At 36.8% G+C, this 16,309-nt stretch overlaps 1 protein-coding gene and 1 non-coding gene across 8 annotated transcripts in view; one reads left to right on the top strand and one right to left on the bottom strand.

The window, feature by feature from the left end:
• CASP8AP2 (caspase 8 associated protein 2) overlaps positions 1–15,422 on the top strand; it is a 30,564-nt gene extending 15,142 nt beyond the window's left edge. For 5 of the 7 annotated variants that reach the window (XM_070418079.1, XM_070418077.1, XM_070418078.1 and 2 more), the window contains exons 7-11: positions 1,612–3,827; positions 7,684–10,822; positions 12,171–12,270; positions 12,826–12,878; positions 14,848–15,422. In XM_070418079.1, the coding sequence (XP_070274180.1) occupies positions 1,612–3,827; positions 7,684–10,822; positions 12,171–12,270; positions 12,826–12,878; positions 14,848–14,851 (5,512 nt within the window). In that variant the 3' untranslated portion in view covers positions 14,852–15,422. Of the gene's footprint in view, positions 1–1,611; positions 3,828–7,683; positions 10,823–12,170; positions 12,271–12,825; positions 12,883–14,847 lie in introns of those variants that run through there. The other 2 variants (XM_070418081.1, XM_070418080.1) reach the window with 1 other exon arrangement.
• LOC139013307 (U6 spliceosomal RNA) lies at positions 10,854–10,957 on the bottom strand. Its single transcript, XR_011471971.1, has one exon. It is a non-coding gene; the product is annotated as a U6 spliceosomal RNA (small nuclear RNA).
• Positions 15,423–16,309: the final 887 nt, after the last annotated feature.

Below are 16,309 nucleotides of genomic sequence, written 5' to 3'. Positions count from 1 at the left end.
CCTCTGAGTGCACAAATTTTTGTGCACTGGGACTCTAGTCAGTAGATAACCCCAAAACTATCTCTCAATTGTATATTCTTTTCTCTCTCAAATGGATATTCTCTCTCTCTCTCGTTGGGGCTAATAATCTGTTCCAGAGAATATTTCTCTTCTCCTTTGTAGTCAAACCCCCAAACAATATATAAACTTTCTGTCTCAATTTCCTATTTCTACTTACTCTTGAACCTAATACATGCTGACTTGTTTCCATTTGTCCATTGAAACAGTTATCATTTGGTTAACACTAACTACCACTAAATACATCAAGTAATTTTGACTTCTCATTTTAACTGATACTCACATGCTCTTTGACATAGTTGACCCTCCTTTTCTGAAATAGTTTTCTCCCTTTGGCTTTCATAATTTTTAGTTTTCTTCCTAAGTTGAGATTTATTCTTCTGTACTTGGCTAAGTTGGAATTCCTCAAAGCTTATCTATGTCTGTCAGTATTTTCTGATGAAGTAATCTTACTCATACTAGGTCATTTCCATTTATATGTAGATTACTACTTCACATCTGTATAAAATTTTAAAAATTATCTCATCTAAAACTGAATTTATGATCAAATCTCTTTCATTGAGCTGAATAGATTTCCTATCATTCATTCAGCTGGTGTACGTTAGAGACCTAGGTGTAGAATGACCATTTAATTTATTGCCCAAACCAGGGCACTTTTGTAAAGACCCTATCTCCAAATAAGATCACATTTTGAAGTACTGGGGATTAGGATTTCAACAAATGAATTTTGAGGGGATAAAGTGCAATCAAACAAGATCCATATAAGTTCTACTCATTGCCTTAGGTTGTACATCTCCTATGTTCTCCTTTGTTGTCTAAAAATCTCCTCCTTTTCTCTACACATAGTACTAATTGGGAGTAGATTTGTGGAAATTCAGGGAAGTTTTGGAAGGAAGTTCAGGAAGATTGACTTATTATAAAAAATTAAAATTAGTTATTTACATACTTGTTAAGAAAACTGCTAATTTTCCAAAACATTAATATAAAACTTTAAGACTTAGGATTTTTTAAAAAACGCACAAAACAATAAATACCATTTCCTTAGGAAAGAATGACAACTCTTTATTCTTTTTCTTTGTGCAGTATGTGCTACTTTAAGATGGCTATTGATGCTTTGGTTTACTGTGGTATTATATGTAAAACAGGTCATTTCTGTTTTCCCACAGTTTCATCTTCCTTCTATTTCAGTTGGCCTGCAGTGAGTGAGGGTAAAAAATCATGTCACTGTTCTAAAAGAAGTGAATTTGTGGTTAGTTTGGGAGTTCTATGCCTGTGGTGAAGAAAGTCTAAAAGACATTGGCAAGTGCTAGGATAGAACTGAGACGTCCTCCAGAGCTTGTTTGAAAAGAGAAATGAAAGAGAGTTCCATGGTTTGAAAACTGGCCCATTTAGTTGGAAGCTGGTAACTTCTTACTACTCATGCCTTTATACAAAGTAAAATTAGTGTTTCTAGTATGTGAGCCCCTGACTTTTAAAGTGTATTACATGTGATTAAAATTTAGATTATTAAAAAGCAATAATTTTTTTTTGTTGTTAATTTCTATTTCTTAATAGATTGTCTGAATTTCCACATTTTCGAAATAATCGTAAAACTGCAAGGACGTCAGATATAGTTAAAACAAAAGACTTTACATCCAGACCTCCCCATTTGGATGATTGTGCAAAGACTGATCACAAGGTGAAATGTGATATTTCTAAAGATGGACATCATAGCACTTCACTCCCAAACATCGAAAAGGAAGTAAAACCGCATTTGGAAAAAAAAAGCACTCTGCATTTGCCTTCATCTAGTGAAAAACACTGCACCAATGGCATTTGGTCACGTTCCCATTATCAGGTTGGTGAGAGTAGCTCAAGTGAGGATAATAGAAGAGGGAAGAAAGATAGTGGATATAGCTATTATAGTAGAGGAACTGATAGAATACGAAAAGACTTAAACACTAGCTGTGGTGATGGTGAACCAAGGAACTCAGAGGCCAGTCCAAGGCTACAAGGACGTTCTGAGAAATATGGTAAAGGTGAATCAAAGACTGAAAGCAAAAATTCAAAGTTTAAAAGTAACACAGATTTGGATTATAAAAATGAACGCTTTGGCTGTTCCTGGCAGAAGGAGACCTTTAGAGAGAGGTCACATACTCGAGTAGAATCTCAGAGCGATAGAAAACTAGAGAGGCAAAGTGAAAGATCACAAAATATAAGTAAAAAAGAACTTAAATCACAAGACAAAGAAGAAAGAAAAGTTGATCAAAAACCCAAATCAGTAGTAAAAGACCAAGATTATTGGCGAAGGTCTGAACGAGTATCATCTCTTCCTCATTCTAAGAATGAAATAAAATCTCATAGTTCAAGTAAATACCATCTAGAAGACAGAAGAGACAGGGAAGATGGTAAAAGAGACCGGGGTGTAAGTAATCATAGTTTTCAAGAAGGAAGATGTTCATCCTCCCTTTCAACCAGTAGAACTCACAAACACATTGACCCCAAGGAAGTTGATGCTGTGCACCAAAGGGGAAATACACCCTTAGAAGCAGAAAGGCATAGAACTGAAGATAAGAGGAAAAGAGAACAAGAAAGCAAAGAAGAAAACAGGTATATGAGAAGTGAAAAAAGAACATCTATGGGACATTTGCAGAAGATTAACAAAGAAACCAAGCAAACCACTACTGATTTAAAGAGACAGAATGGACTGAAAAATGATAAAGGTGAAGTCTCTAATAATGATGTTTCTGAACGCACAGATAATAAAGACCTTGCAATTAAAGCTGAGAGTGGTCCAAATGAAACAAAAAACAAAGACTTAAAGTTGAGTTTTATGGAAAAATTGAACTTAACTCTTTCTCCTGCTAAAAAGCAGCCTATTCCTCAGAATAATCAGCATAAAATAACCAATACTCCCAAATCCAGTAGCATATGTGATTTAGAGTCCTTGGTACAGGATAAAACAGTGATATGTGTTCCCTCTGTGAGTGAACATATCACAGAGGAAACCAAATCAAAGTTATTGGAACCAGAAGATGCTCTTGCAACAGCATCATCTGAACCCAGGACCAGTATTCTGGAAAGGAAAACAGAAGAAGAAAATAGTTTGTTAATTAAATCTGTTGAGAATACTACGCAGTGTGACTTGCCCATTTGTGGTACAGAGACTTCTTCTTCAGTACCTGTGGAAATGGAACAAGCAGAATCTTTGTTTCCTTCAGCAGCAGAAATGGAACAAACCATTAATGGTACAAGGACAGCAGTACCTGTGGCACTGGACATACTACAAACAAATGTTTCTCAAAACTTTGGCATGGAATTGGATACCAAAAGAAATGACAGTTTAAATTTGTGTAATATTTCTGAAGTTACGGAAATGAAGGAGGCTTTTTCAACAAAAGTTGCCAAATCCAATGAAAGCATTTTGCAGCCTTCAATTGAAAAAGCTGACATTTTACCAGTAGTCCTTTCAGAAGTTGGTAATCCAAAGTTCGAGCCTTCTCTTGTAGAAACACCACTGGTTGAGAGTGAGTCTTGTCATCTGGAGCCTTGTTTACCTAAAGAGACTCTAAAATCTTCACTTCAGCATACTGAGTTAATGGACCACAAAATGGAAATTGGTGAAACAAACTCAGTATATAATGATGAGAATTCGGTTCTGAGCATTGACCTTAATCACCTAAGACCTATTCCAGAAATCATTAGTCCTCTGAGTAGTCCAGTGAGACCTGTAGCAAAAGTACTTAGACTGGAAAGCCCCTCTCGAGTTCCATTATATAACAATCATAAAGGTAATAGTTTATATTTTATAACTTAATCTTTTTTTGAGAATGTAAAAATGCATAAACAAGATGAAGTGCTTTTTCTTTTTTTTTGGTGGGGCTGGTGGGGAGGGTGCAGAACTCTGGAGGGTAGGGGCAGGAATGAACTGTGCCCAGCAGATGTGGACCTTCTGAGAGCCTGAGAGGAAGTTACATGTCAGAAAGTCAAGTGTCACCGTCAGCAGGGTGGATATGTCTGTGGGGGATTCACTCAGATGTTGTCATACACCTTGCATTGTCGCTCTTGTTGGTTCTGAAAACAGAGGGATGAGCAAGAGGTAGATGAGATAGACGAAGGAGAGTCCATTGTACTGGAATGCACATGAAGTCACACTTCCTCTGAGCTCCAGAACCAGGGTGAGGCTCTGGGGAACACAGACACATACGAGGAGGAACTGGATTGTCTGGCATCTGGGCAGGAACTCGGGGGTGGCTTTCTCCCAGACAGAGGTACATGCAGGGATCATTGTTCCTATGCTGGGACCTCTTCAGTAGCAGGGCTGACTGGCAGCCATTTCTGTTTGCTCCGCCCTGCTTTTTCTTTTTTAATAACAACACATTCAGACTTACATTAACTAGAAATTGAGACTTTTGTCTTAATTTAGGTAATTTTTAAAAATATATACTTTTATTGATTTCATAGGACGGGAGAGGGAGAGAGTAATAGAAACATCAATGATGAAAGAGAATCATCGATTGGCTGCCTCTTGCTTGCCCCCTACTGAGGATTAAGCCCTCCTAATTCATAGGTCAATGCTCAACCACTGACCCACACTGGCTGGGCAGTAATTTATTTATTTATTTTTATTTTTTTAAATTAAATCTTTATTCAGATTATTACAGTTGTTCCTCTTTTTTCCCCCCATAGCTCCCCTCCACCCAGTTCCCACCCCACCCTCTGCCCTTACCCCCCCACACACTGTCCTCATCCATAGGTATACGCTTTTTGTCCAGTCTCTTCCTGCACCCCCCACACGCTTTCCCCCCGAGAATAGTCAGTCTACTCCCTTTCTATGCCCCTGATTCTATTATATTCACCAGTTTATTCTGTTCATCAGATTTTTTTATTCACTTGATTTTTAGATTCACTTGTTGATAGATGTGTATTTGTTCATAATTTGTATCTTTACCTTTTTCTTCTTCTTCCTCTTCGTAAAGGATACCTTTCAGCATTTCATATAATACTGGTTTGGTGGTAATGAACTCCTTTAGCCTTTTCTTATTTGTGAAGCTCTTTATCTGACCTTCAATTCTGAATGATAGCTTTGCTGGGTAAAGTAATCTTGGTTGTAGGTTCTTGGTATTCATCACTGAATATTTCTTGCCACTCCCTTCTGGCCTGCATAGTTTCTGTTGAGAAATCAGCTGACAGTCATATGGGTACTCCCTAGTAGGTAACTGTTTTTCTCTTGCTGCTTTTAAGATTCTCTCTTTGTCTTTTGCTCTTGGCATTTTAATTATGATGTGTCTTGGTGTGGTCCTCTTTGGATTCCTTTTGTTTGGGGTCCTCTGCACTTCCTGAACTTGTAAGTCTGTTTCTTTCACCAGGTAGGGGAATTTTTCTGTCATTATTTCTTCAAATAGGTTTTCAATATCTTGCTCTCTTTCTTCCTTCTGGCACCCCTATAATTCAGATGTTGGTACAATTGAAGTTGTCCCAGAGGCTCCTTACACTATCTTCATATTTTTGGATTCTTTTTTCATTTTGCTTTTCCGGTTGGGTGTTTTTTCCTTCTTCGTATTTCAAATCTTTGGCTTGATTCTTGCGATCCTCTAGTCTGCTGTTGGGACTCTGTATAATATTCTTTATTTCAGTCAGTGTATGCTTAATTTCTAGTTGGTCCTTTTTCATAACCTCGAGGGTCTCACTAGATTTCTTGAGGGCTTCACTAAATTTATCGGCAGTTTCTAGAAAATTCTTGAAAAACCTTATAAGTGTGGTTTTGAACACTATATCCAGTAGTTTGCTTTCCTCCATTTCTGTCATTTGTGACTGTTTCTTTATCTCCGCATTTTTTATGCTTCCCTGTGTTGATAGAGTGGCTTTGTGTGCTAGGTGTCCTATAGGGCCCAGTGGCTCAGCCTCCCCAATTACCTGAGGTGGACACTCTTGATGCACCCCTTTTGTGTGCTTTGTGCACAGTCTTGTAGTTAAGCCTTGATTGTTGTAATCACTGAGAGGAATTGACCTCCAGGCCAATTGGCTGTGAGAATCAGCTGTGTCTGCAGTGGGAGACCTTCTGTGCTGGAGACACCCTCATGGGGCAAGACTTGCTTCAGTGGGGCTTTGGTGCTCACTGAGTCTGCCCCCTGAATGTGTCCCTTATGGATCTGAGGAGTTGTAATGTGGATGGTCCCACTCTGACCACTGGGTACACTGGCTCTTGGATCTCTAAGGAGGTGCTAATTTAGCCTCGGCCTGAGGCTACCCAGCAGGAGCTATGGAGAGATCTGCACATTCCTCTTCTTTGTTTGGGTTTTGGAGGTGCCCAGATGAGGCCCAGCTGTGAAGCAATGCAAGCTGCTGTGGGGCCTTGGGCCTTCTTCTCTGGGTCTGTCTGGCTCAGTTGCAGTTTGTTAAGTAATTTTCAGATTGCAAAGGGCCAGGCCTTTCATATGCAAAAGCCTCTGCACACAGCTTGGTTGGAGCGGGGTCTCAGGGGATCAACAGGGCAGAGCAAGCAGCTATGGCTGCTCCTCAGTCCTATCCTAAGGGGCCCTGCATCTCAGTGTCCTGGTAATCGTTGCAAGCACCTCTGAGAGAAAGCCGCCTTCGAGTTCCAACCAATGCCAGACAGTCCAGTTTCTCCCCGTATGAGTCTGGGTCCCCAGAGACTCGCCTGGAACTGGAGTTCAGAGCAGTCTGGAGCTTGAGACTCCCAATTGAAAAAGACAACCGTGTCCTCAGCTGCCAGCCGTTTCCACATGCGCCTCTGTACTTCTGCACTTTACTTCCGCACCTCCTCTGAGTCTCAGTGTGCTTTTTTCTTTCCTTCTAGTTGTAGAATTTCCACTCAGCCAGTCTTCCTGTGGTTCTGGATGATGTCCGTTTTGTCTTTTAGTTGTATTTTTGAAGTTGTTGTGCGAGGCAGCAATTTCTGGTGTTTACCTATGCCGCCATCTTGGTTTCTCTCAGTAATTTTTTAAAAAATTTTTTATTGATTAAGTTATTACATATGTGTCCTTATCCCCACGATACCCCCCCCATCCCCCCAGTAATTCTTATTTCTGCAAAAAGAAGGAGTGGAAGGACAGATTATTTCAGATATTCTTTGCTTGCTTGCTTTCAGATCTATTTTTTATTTTTATTTTTTAGGGAGAGTGGAAGAGAGGGAAAGACCGAGAAATATTGATGTGAAAGAAACACAATTGATTGGTTGCCTCTACCAGGGCCTGGGCTGGGGAGGAGCTTGCAACTGAGATATGTGCCCTTGACTGGAATCAAACCCAGAACTCTTTGGTCCTCAGGCCAGTGCTCTATTCACTGAGCCAAACTGGCTAGTACCAGATCAGTTTTTATTGTTCAAAAGCTATCATCAGATGGCATAGAGTAGGTGATGCTGCTAACCTGAAGTAAAGATACCTGAACAATAGATTGATGGTTATCCAAAAAACCAAACTATCACTGTTGTCAGACACTTGAATACCTTCTGAGAACAGTAAAAACCAGTGATATGAGCAAGTGTTAGGCATTAACATTCTGTAAAAAGGTATTAAAATAATGAAATGCTTCAGCATTCTTTTTTGGGTTATATTTAGTAAAGAAATATCAAATGACTATGATTCTAAGGGTCATGTGATTATCATATACTTTTCTCTTCCACAGATGTGTTTCCACCAAATTCAGCTCATTCCACCTCCAAGAGTCAGTCTGATCTCAACAAGGAAAATCAAAAGCCCATTTGCAAGTCTGACAAATTTACAGAGGCAGACTCTCATAAGAATTCATCTTTAGTTGAATTAGAAGAAGGAGAAATTATAAGCGACAGTGAAAACTCTAAACTACAAAATAGTTTTGAAGAAATTGCCAAACCTAGAGTTTCTACTGAAGGGCAGAACAGAAAAACTAGTCCAGGAAATAAGAAAAGTACTGTGCATTTGGATCAAGACAAAAGGAAAACATCTATGAAAGTTCAGCAGACCAAAAGGAATTGGAATAAGAGACAGAGTGAATCTAGCAGGTCTTCAAAAACAGAGAAAAAAGATAAGACAATGAGTACCTCCGTTCTGGAAAAAATAGTTCCAATTATTGCTGTACCTTCTTCTGTACCAGAGGTTATGCACATGTTACGAATGATAAGAAAACATGTAAGGAAAAACTACATGAAATTCAAGATTAAATTTCCATTAAAACAATTTCATAGAATTATTGAGTCAGCAATTTTGAGTTTTACATCACTCATTAAACACCTTGACTTATCCAAAATCTCTAAGTCAGTGACTACTTTACAGAAGAATCTTTGTGATGTTATAGAATCCAAACTTAAGCAAGTTAAAAAGAATGGCATAGTGGATCGGTTATTTGAACAACAACTACCAGATATGAAAAAGAAAGCATGGAAATTTGTAGATGAACAACTTGATCATTTATTTGCAAAGCTTAAGAAAATCTTAATAAAGTTTTGTGGTTTTACAAACTTTGGCAGTGATAGTGATGAAGGGAAATTGGACAAAAGTAAAGAAAAACTACAATATTCAAATTGCCAGAAGGGGAATATGATCAACTCCAGCAAAGAAATGCCGAAAAAGAAATCCTCAAAATCAGAAGATTCTATTTATTCCAGGTATTCACTAGGATGTAAAAAATCTGAGGACAAACATCAAGACCAAAATAACTCTGAAATTAACACATTAAAGAATGACATTAAAAAAAGCTTTAACACTTGCTTTGATAATAATATTAAATGCCCTCAATCTGAAGAGCATTCCTTGGAACTGAACTGTCCGAGCACCCCAAAGCCAGGAAAAATGGAAGGCACCACTATAGAGGATACACAGACATCCCAGCATGCAGCTTTGAAGCCAGAACGCTGTTTTGAGATTCTTACTGAACAGCAAGCATCTAGCCTCACTTTTAATTTAGTGAGTGATGCACAGATGGGTGAGATATTTAAAAGTTTGTTGCAAGGTTCTGATCTTTTGGACAACAGTGTTAACTGTAATGAAAAAAGTGAGTGGGAGTTAAAGACTCCAGAGAAACAGCTGTTAGAGAGTCTTAAGTGTGAATCTATACCAGCTTGTACAACAGAAGAGCTAGTTTCAGGGGTGGTTTCTCCATGTCCTAAAATGATTAGTGATGATAATTGGTCATTATTATCATCTGAGAAAGGCCCATCACTGTCTTCAGGGCTGTCATTGCCAGTTCATCCTGATGTGTTGGATGAAAGTTGTATGTTTGAAGTCTCCACTAACATAGCTTTAAGTAAAGATAATGTATGCAGTTCAGAAAAGAGCAAGCCCTGCATTTCTTCCATCCTGCTTGAAGATTTAGCAGTATCTTTAACAGTACCATCACCTCTGAAGTCGGATGGTCATCTCAGTTTTTTAAAGCCTGAAGTTTTGTCTAGTTCAACTCCTGAAGAGGTTATTAGTGCCCATTTTAGTGAAGATGCCTTACTTGAGGAAGAGGATGCGTCGGAACAAGATATTCACTTAGCTCTGGAGTCTGATAATTCAAGCAGTAAATCAAGTTGTTCTTCATCATGGACAAGCCGGTCTGTTGCTCCAGGCTTTCAATACCACCCTAATCTACCCATGCATGCTGTCATAATGGAAAAGTCCAATGATCATTTCATTGTGAAAATACGGCACACAGCACCACCTACTCCCTCCAGTCTTATACAGAATATGGTGGCTGGTGAGTCATTGACATCTTTGCCCAGAGTGGGAAAGGAAACTGATGAAGCAGCAGAGAAGGAATGTATTTCATGTCAGAACACAGTTTTTAAATCTGTGGAAGAATTGAAACATTCCAACAAAAATGTTGACAGCAGTAAATCAGCTCATGAAGAACGGGGCTGTATGATACAAACACAGGTTCCTGATATATATGAATTCCTTAAAGATGCTTCTGGTAAAGTGGATCATAGTAATGAAGTGGCTGATCAGTGCTTCAAGTTGCATCAAGTATGGGAACCAAAAGTGCCTGAAAGCATTGCAGGATTGCCTGCCATGGAAGAAATTCCACATTCTGTCGAGGGTCATCTTCCAAACACATATGTAGACCTCACAAAAGATCCAGTCACTGAGACTAAAAACTTGGGGGAATTCATAGAAGTAGGAGTTTTAAACATTAATCAGTTGGGATGTTCTGGTAGCAATTTGGATCAAAATGCTCAGATATTAGACAGTGTGCAGCCCGATACTGTAGATGCTTTTATTGATTTGACGCAAGGTGTTTCAAATGAGAGTAAAAGTGAAGATAACCATCCTGCTTTAGCTGTTGGACACTTGGAGTGTGAGGTGTTTTGTGTAGATGAAGGTAACTGTAAGGAAAAAAAGGTGCAAGTGGCAAATGAGTCTTTGGAATGCATGATTGTGGAAAGCTGTATTGATTTGACCTCAGACTCTCCCAGTTCATGTGAAATAAAAAAGGATGATTTAAAATCAGAACCGGAATCAAATTCTGATAATTTAGAGTTGCCTGTGGCTTTGGATAATGCTCACAAAAAGAGGAAAAAACTTTCTAATCTAAATCATTCTTGTCAGAAAAAACAGAGAAAGGAAACGGACTTAATCAGTAAGGAAAGGACCAAGAAAATTTCCCAAAATTCTGGTGAGAATGGAGAAGCTCACCAAAGGAAAGCCAGTAAGAAAAAGGCCCCTACAGTGATGAAAGATCCTTCATCATTAAAGGCAAGCCCCAGGATTAAGGACCACCCGTCAGCAGCATCTGGCACTTCTGTAAACCTTTCTGCAAAGAATATTATTAAAAAGAAAGGAGAAATTGTAGTTTCATGGACAAGGTAAGGATCTTATGAGACATTTTTTAATTTTTTTAATATGAAAGGCTTCATGAATTTGCATGTTCTAGCACAGGGGCCATGCTAATCTTCTCTGTATTGTTCCAATTTTAGTGTATGTGCTGCCAAATCAAGCACTTATGAGACATTTAAATCAACAGGAAACTTTGAGAAGCCAGAAATCTATACTGTCATGTCATAGTTCTATCCCATCCTAAAATAAGGAAAGTGATGACTTCAAAAGTAGTCAAAGTTAATAGAGAATACATTCTAGGGTATAATCTATAGCAGTAGCTCTTAACCAGGGATGTGCATTAGCACCATGGTTAGAACTTTTCATTGTGTTTTAACCTAACTTTGTTAATTTAAAAAAATGATTCTTTGTAAAGAACTGGTATCACATTTTAGAAAGGAAGAATGATGGGTGGGGTGGTGAAATGGAGCAAAAAGTGTGACCATTTATAATTTGAGCATTTCCCTAAATTAAGAGTTTCAAAAAAGTTTATAAACAGATTGTACTTTTGACTTTTACGTGAACTGTTTGAGAAATGCTGATTTCAAGACCCCATTTCAGACATAAGGGTAGCCACAGTTGTAAACCATTGCACTAGAGCAGGGGTGGGAAAGGTCCGGCCCATGGGCCGTATAAGGTCTATGAAATCATTTGGTCTGGCCCTGCCAAGGCATTAGGGGCAAGTTAATTAAGTGTTTGACCAAATATAGCAGGCTGATTTTTAAGTGGATAATTTTGTATGGCCCATGAATGATGTTTATAAATATCCAAATAGCCTTTGGCAGAAAAAAGTTCCCCACCCCTGCACTAGAGGTTCATGATCTGCAGGCTTAACTAGAGTACATAATGAGGGAAGCTGAATTTTGAAATTGGTCATTATTTTATTTAATACCATAGACATCTATGCCTTAATTTCTGGTAATTTGGAGATGACACAGTAAAATCTTAGAGATTGTAATAATACATATTGGTTCTGCCCATGTACAAAAAGCAGAGGCCTGGGTATTGGAAGATTTGGATTCTATTTTACTTTCGTTCTTTTGCTTATTAAGTCTCTCGTCATGTTTGACCCTAATTTTTAAGGTACTGTATATATTAAAGGTAGAATTTTAAAAAATCTATCCTTTTGTCATTAGAATAATAAATGAGTATGTTAGTTTTAGAGAATTTTGGAAATACGTATGTGCTTACAGATTATTGTCAATGTTTTGATATACACACTTTTTCTTCTATGGGTTTTAATAAAAATGTCACCTATTGATGGACATTAAGACAGTGGAATTTTTGATACCTTTCTGCTTTAATCTACAAAAGCTAAATATCATTTTCTCCCTGTAGAAATGATGACCGGGAAATTTTATTGGAGTGTCAGAAAAGCGGGCCATCAATAGAAACATTTTCTTATGTAGCTGCCAAGTTGAATAAAGATTCATCTCAGGTAACTTCCCAATTTTTACATCTCTATAGTTTCACAGATGTTACTACTTAAATACTTAGATTTCATTTTAACATATTTAAAATATGTAGATACTTATTGGCCAACTTCTTTAAAAGTATGGCTTTTTATGTTGGACTGTTAAAAACTTGGTGATTGTGGAAGAACAATCCTAATTTATTTTTCTGTTGTCTTACATTTACTTATTTTGATCTTAAACAATTTTGTAATGTTTATTGTTTAAGAAAGTTTAGTATTGATTCTTGAATTGGGGTAGTGAACACACAGTATGATACACAGATGATGTATAATAGAATTGTACACCTGAAACCTATATAATTGTATTAATATCACCCAATAAGTTGAATTTAGAAAAGAAAGATTAATATTGAAAGTTAAATTAGCAATCACCTTTAGTATGAAGATATTTTATTTTTCTAGACATTACTTCATCTCTTTATTATTGACAGTAATTTTCTTTAGATGTTTTGTGGAAGTAGTCATAAAAAAAGATCTCATTGTAATACTTATAACTAATACTCATTTTTTACTTTTCAGGTCTCAGAAAGATTCCAGCAACTATTGAAGCTCTTTGAAAAGTCAAAATGCAGGTAGTTAATGGTTATACTACAGAAGATTAGTAAAATAGATGTTTGATACTGTAACTCTGCAGTTAATGGCCTTTAGTCATCAAAGATGTGAGTAGTGGGTGAGAGACATCCAGTTGGGGTCCTGCTTCAGTCAGAGGTTGGAGGATGATTGCTGTGCAGGCTTCTAAGGTCACCAAACCCACAGGATGTGCTCAGAGTTGCATTTCAGATCAGCATGGCATTCCTCCTTAACCTTCCAACTGCTGATGAGTCTAAAGTGGGAGGGAATCCATTTGATTAATAAAAATTTTTAATATTTTAAAATATAAAACATATACTTGGAATCCATTGTCATCCGAATAGATGACATGATTTACCATGTTAAATTATTTTTTTTTTATTGTTTACACTTTTTAGTTTATTTCCCTTTTATTTTTATTTATTTATTTTTTTATTGCTTACCATGTTAAATTATTAATAATGTTCACAGACCTGTTTCCTCAGTTCCCCGCCCCCCTCAGTTTTTTAAAAGCCATTCTTGTACAGGTTTATTAAGGCAACAATGTTTTTCAGCAGGATTTTCCTGTAAGACCTGAATCAGCTGCTTAAATATTTGGACTTTATAGAAGAAAAATTATAAAGATATTTAAGATATCATTTTTCAGTTGATTTGTAGTCATGATTATTTAAATGCAAAACACCCAATTTTAAATTAAATTAAGTTCAGATTAAATTAAATCAGAATAGAAACCATATTTGGCCATAGACCTTAATGTGAAAGGTTCTCGGTATATTTGAGTTATAAATCTGTTAAATCTGTTTCTAGACCTGATGTAAATTACTGTCTTTAGAAACTGATAATTTCTCTCAAAGCAACTAGTTTGCTATTGGGATCTTAAGAAGATGTTTAATAGTTTATTGTGAAGTTAAAATTATATTTATATAATTCAGAATGTGAGATTTAATAATGGGGAATTTGAAGAAAGAGCTTGTTCTAAAGAACCTTTAAAAATAGTTTAAGGCAGTGATGGCGAACCTTTTGAGCTCGGCTTATCTTTTATAATTTTGAAAAACGCTAACTTAACTCTGGTGCTGTGTCACATATAGAAATTTTTTGATATTTGCAACCATAGTATAAAAAAGATTTATATTTTTGATATTTATTTTATATATTTAAATGCCATTTAACAAAGAAAAATCAACCAAAAAAATGAGTTTGCGTGTCATAGGTTCGCCATCACTGGTTTAAGGCGACAATGACCTGGTTATTTTTCAGATTTACTGTGCTTTAAAATTTTCACCACCTTTAAGAAATTAAATTGAGTTTTTTGTTTCACCTAAATATTTTCTTAAAATATGACTTCTGTTCTCTTGAGAAAATAATGTACATTTATGGAAGAATTAACTTGTATCTGGAAGTGATGCTTATTAAGTTGAAATTTCCAAATTCCATTGTAAATCTTTTATTGGATTTGATACTTGAGATTTTATTTTATTTTATTTTATTTTTATATATTTTATTAATTTTTTACAGAGAGGAAGGGAGAGAGAGATAGAAAGTTAGAAACATCGATGAGAGAGAAACATCGACCAGCCGCCTCCTGCACATCTCCTACTGGGGATGTGCCCGCAACTCAGGTACATGCCCTTGACCGGAATCGAACCTGGGACCTTTCAGTCCGAAGGTCGACGCTCTATCCACTGAGCCAAACCGGTTTCGGCTGATACTTGAGATTTTATTTGCTTGCATGATAGCATAATGTGTTGCTTCATTCCTAGTTTGTCTCTTAACTGATTTTTCCCTCCAAGTACTATAGTCTCATTAAATTCTTTTCAAAATCAGAGTATAATGATAAGGTTTCCAAACTGATTCTGTAAAAAGCTAGTTTTAAACATCAGAATTATCTAAGTAGAACTCATTTAAAAGAATGACACTTATGAAATGGTCATATCATAAGAATAGAATCATAACTTTAGCTTTTTCTTACAGATAGTTGCTGAATTCCTTGGAGTCTCAATTGATACTGCATACTACACAGAAGCTTGGAATTCCTCATGTTTTAAATGGGGATGTAGAGGGCAGTTTTATGACACGGATTACTAGATTATCTACATTTGTTATTAATTGCTGACTCTTTACTCTCAAGTCAGCTTGTTCCAGTCATCAGTATGATTTGCTTAACTCTTATTAGTCAAGAAACTTATTTTTAAACAGGTTAGAATTTGTTATTAAGATAAAAGCAACAACAATATAATATTGAAACCTTAATTTTGATATTTCAAAGAAATGAGTTTCTTTTCTAGATTTTTAAAAATAGTTTTGTAGCATTTTTAAATTAACCATTAATTAGTTTGTTTTCATATATTTTTATTTGCTTTTCTAATGGCCTCATTTTGGTAAATTGTAAAGTAATTTAAATAGTGTATCTGTAAATATGTATACTTAAAATGATGTAAAATACTTTGTGTGTGTGTATCTGTGTTTGTGTGTATATACACTTAAAAGGCTTTGCCTAGCCAAGGAATTTTTTTTTATCTGTATAAAATTTTTGTATAAAGGTTGCTTTCAATACCAGTAATGTATAAATAAAACCATGTAAAGTTCTGTTATATTTTATTAGAATGTTGTTTTTTAAATGTGTTTAGATAATAATTAAAAGGAAAAAAAGGTAAAACTCACGGTGGACATGGGAGGCTATTGTGAAGTTGTTTTGGTGATGGTGCAGATGGCTGAATGTCTGTGCATGGATTAATTGGAGAAAGCCAGTTGCCTTTGCCTGCTTTCTCACAGCAGGTACTAGCAGAGTGAAGCAGACCTCTGGGCAGGTGTCCTCAGCTAAAATCAGGGCAGTACAGAAGCTCTTGGGGGTCAAGATTTGGGGAAAGCAGGTAAGGATTGACTAGATTGTGCATTATTTGTTCGCTCTTCCCCCTCCAGATTCATAGGACTGTGGGTCATTATCTAGGCTCAAGACTCTGGAAGTGCCTTAGGAAATTGCCATTTCTCCTATGGTGTGAAGGGGAAGCCCTGCTTGGTAGATAACAAAATGAAATAATTAACTGGTTTTTGTAGTGCCTGCGTATTGCCTATCTTCTTCCCTCTCTTTGAACTTCCAATGTGGCCTAGAGCAGTGGTCGGCAAACCCATTAGTCAACAGAGCGAAATATCAACAGTACAACAATTGAAATTTCTTTTGAGAGCCAAATTTAAACTTAAACTATATAGGTAGGTACATTGTTATTAACTTAATAAGGGTACTCCTAAGGCTTAGGAAGAGCCACACTCAAGGGGCCAAAAAGCCACATGTGGTTCGCGAGCCATAGTTTACAGACCACGGGCCTAGAGGGTTGGCCCTCAGTTCTTCCCCAGTGCCTACTGTCACTCAGAAGAGCCCATACCACCAGGTTAAATGAGTTCACAAGCCAAAGTAAAGTGATAATTAAGAGATGCC

The sequence above is a fragment of the Myotis yumanensis genome, unplaced genomic scaffold, assembly GCF_028538775.1.
Source record: "Myotis yumanensis isolate MYYU_CA2020_CCGP unplaced genomic scaffold, mMyoYum1.0.hap1 SCAF_6, whole genome shotgun sequence".
NCBI lineage: Eukaryota > Metazoa > Chordata > Mammalia > Chiroptera > Vespertilionidae > Myotis > Myotis yumanensis.
Note: the sequence above shows the minus strand (reverse complement) of the source record. Positions and strands in the feature narration are given on the sequence as shown.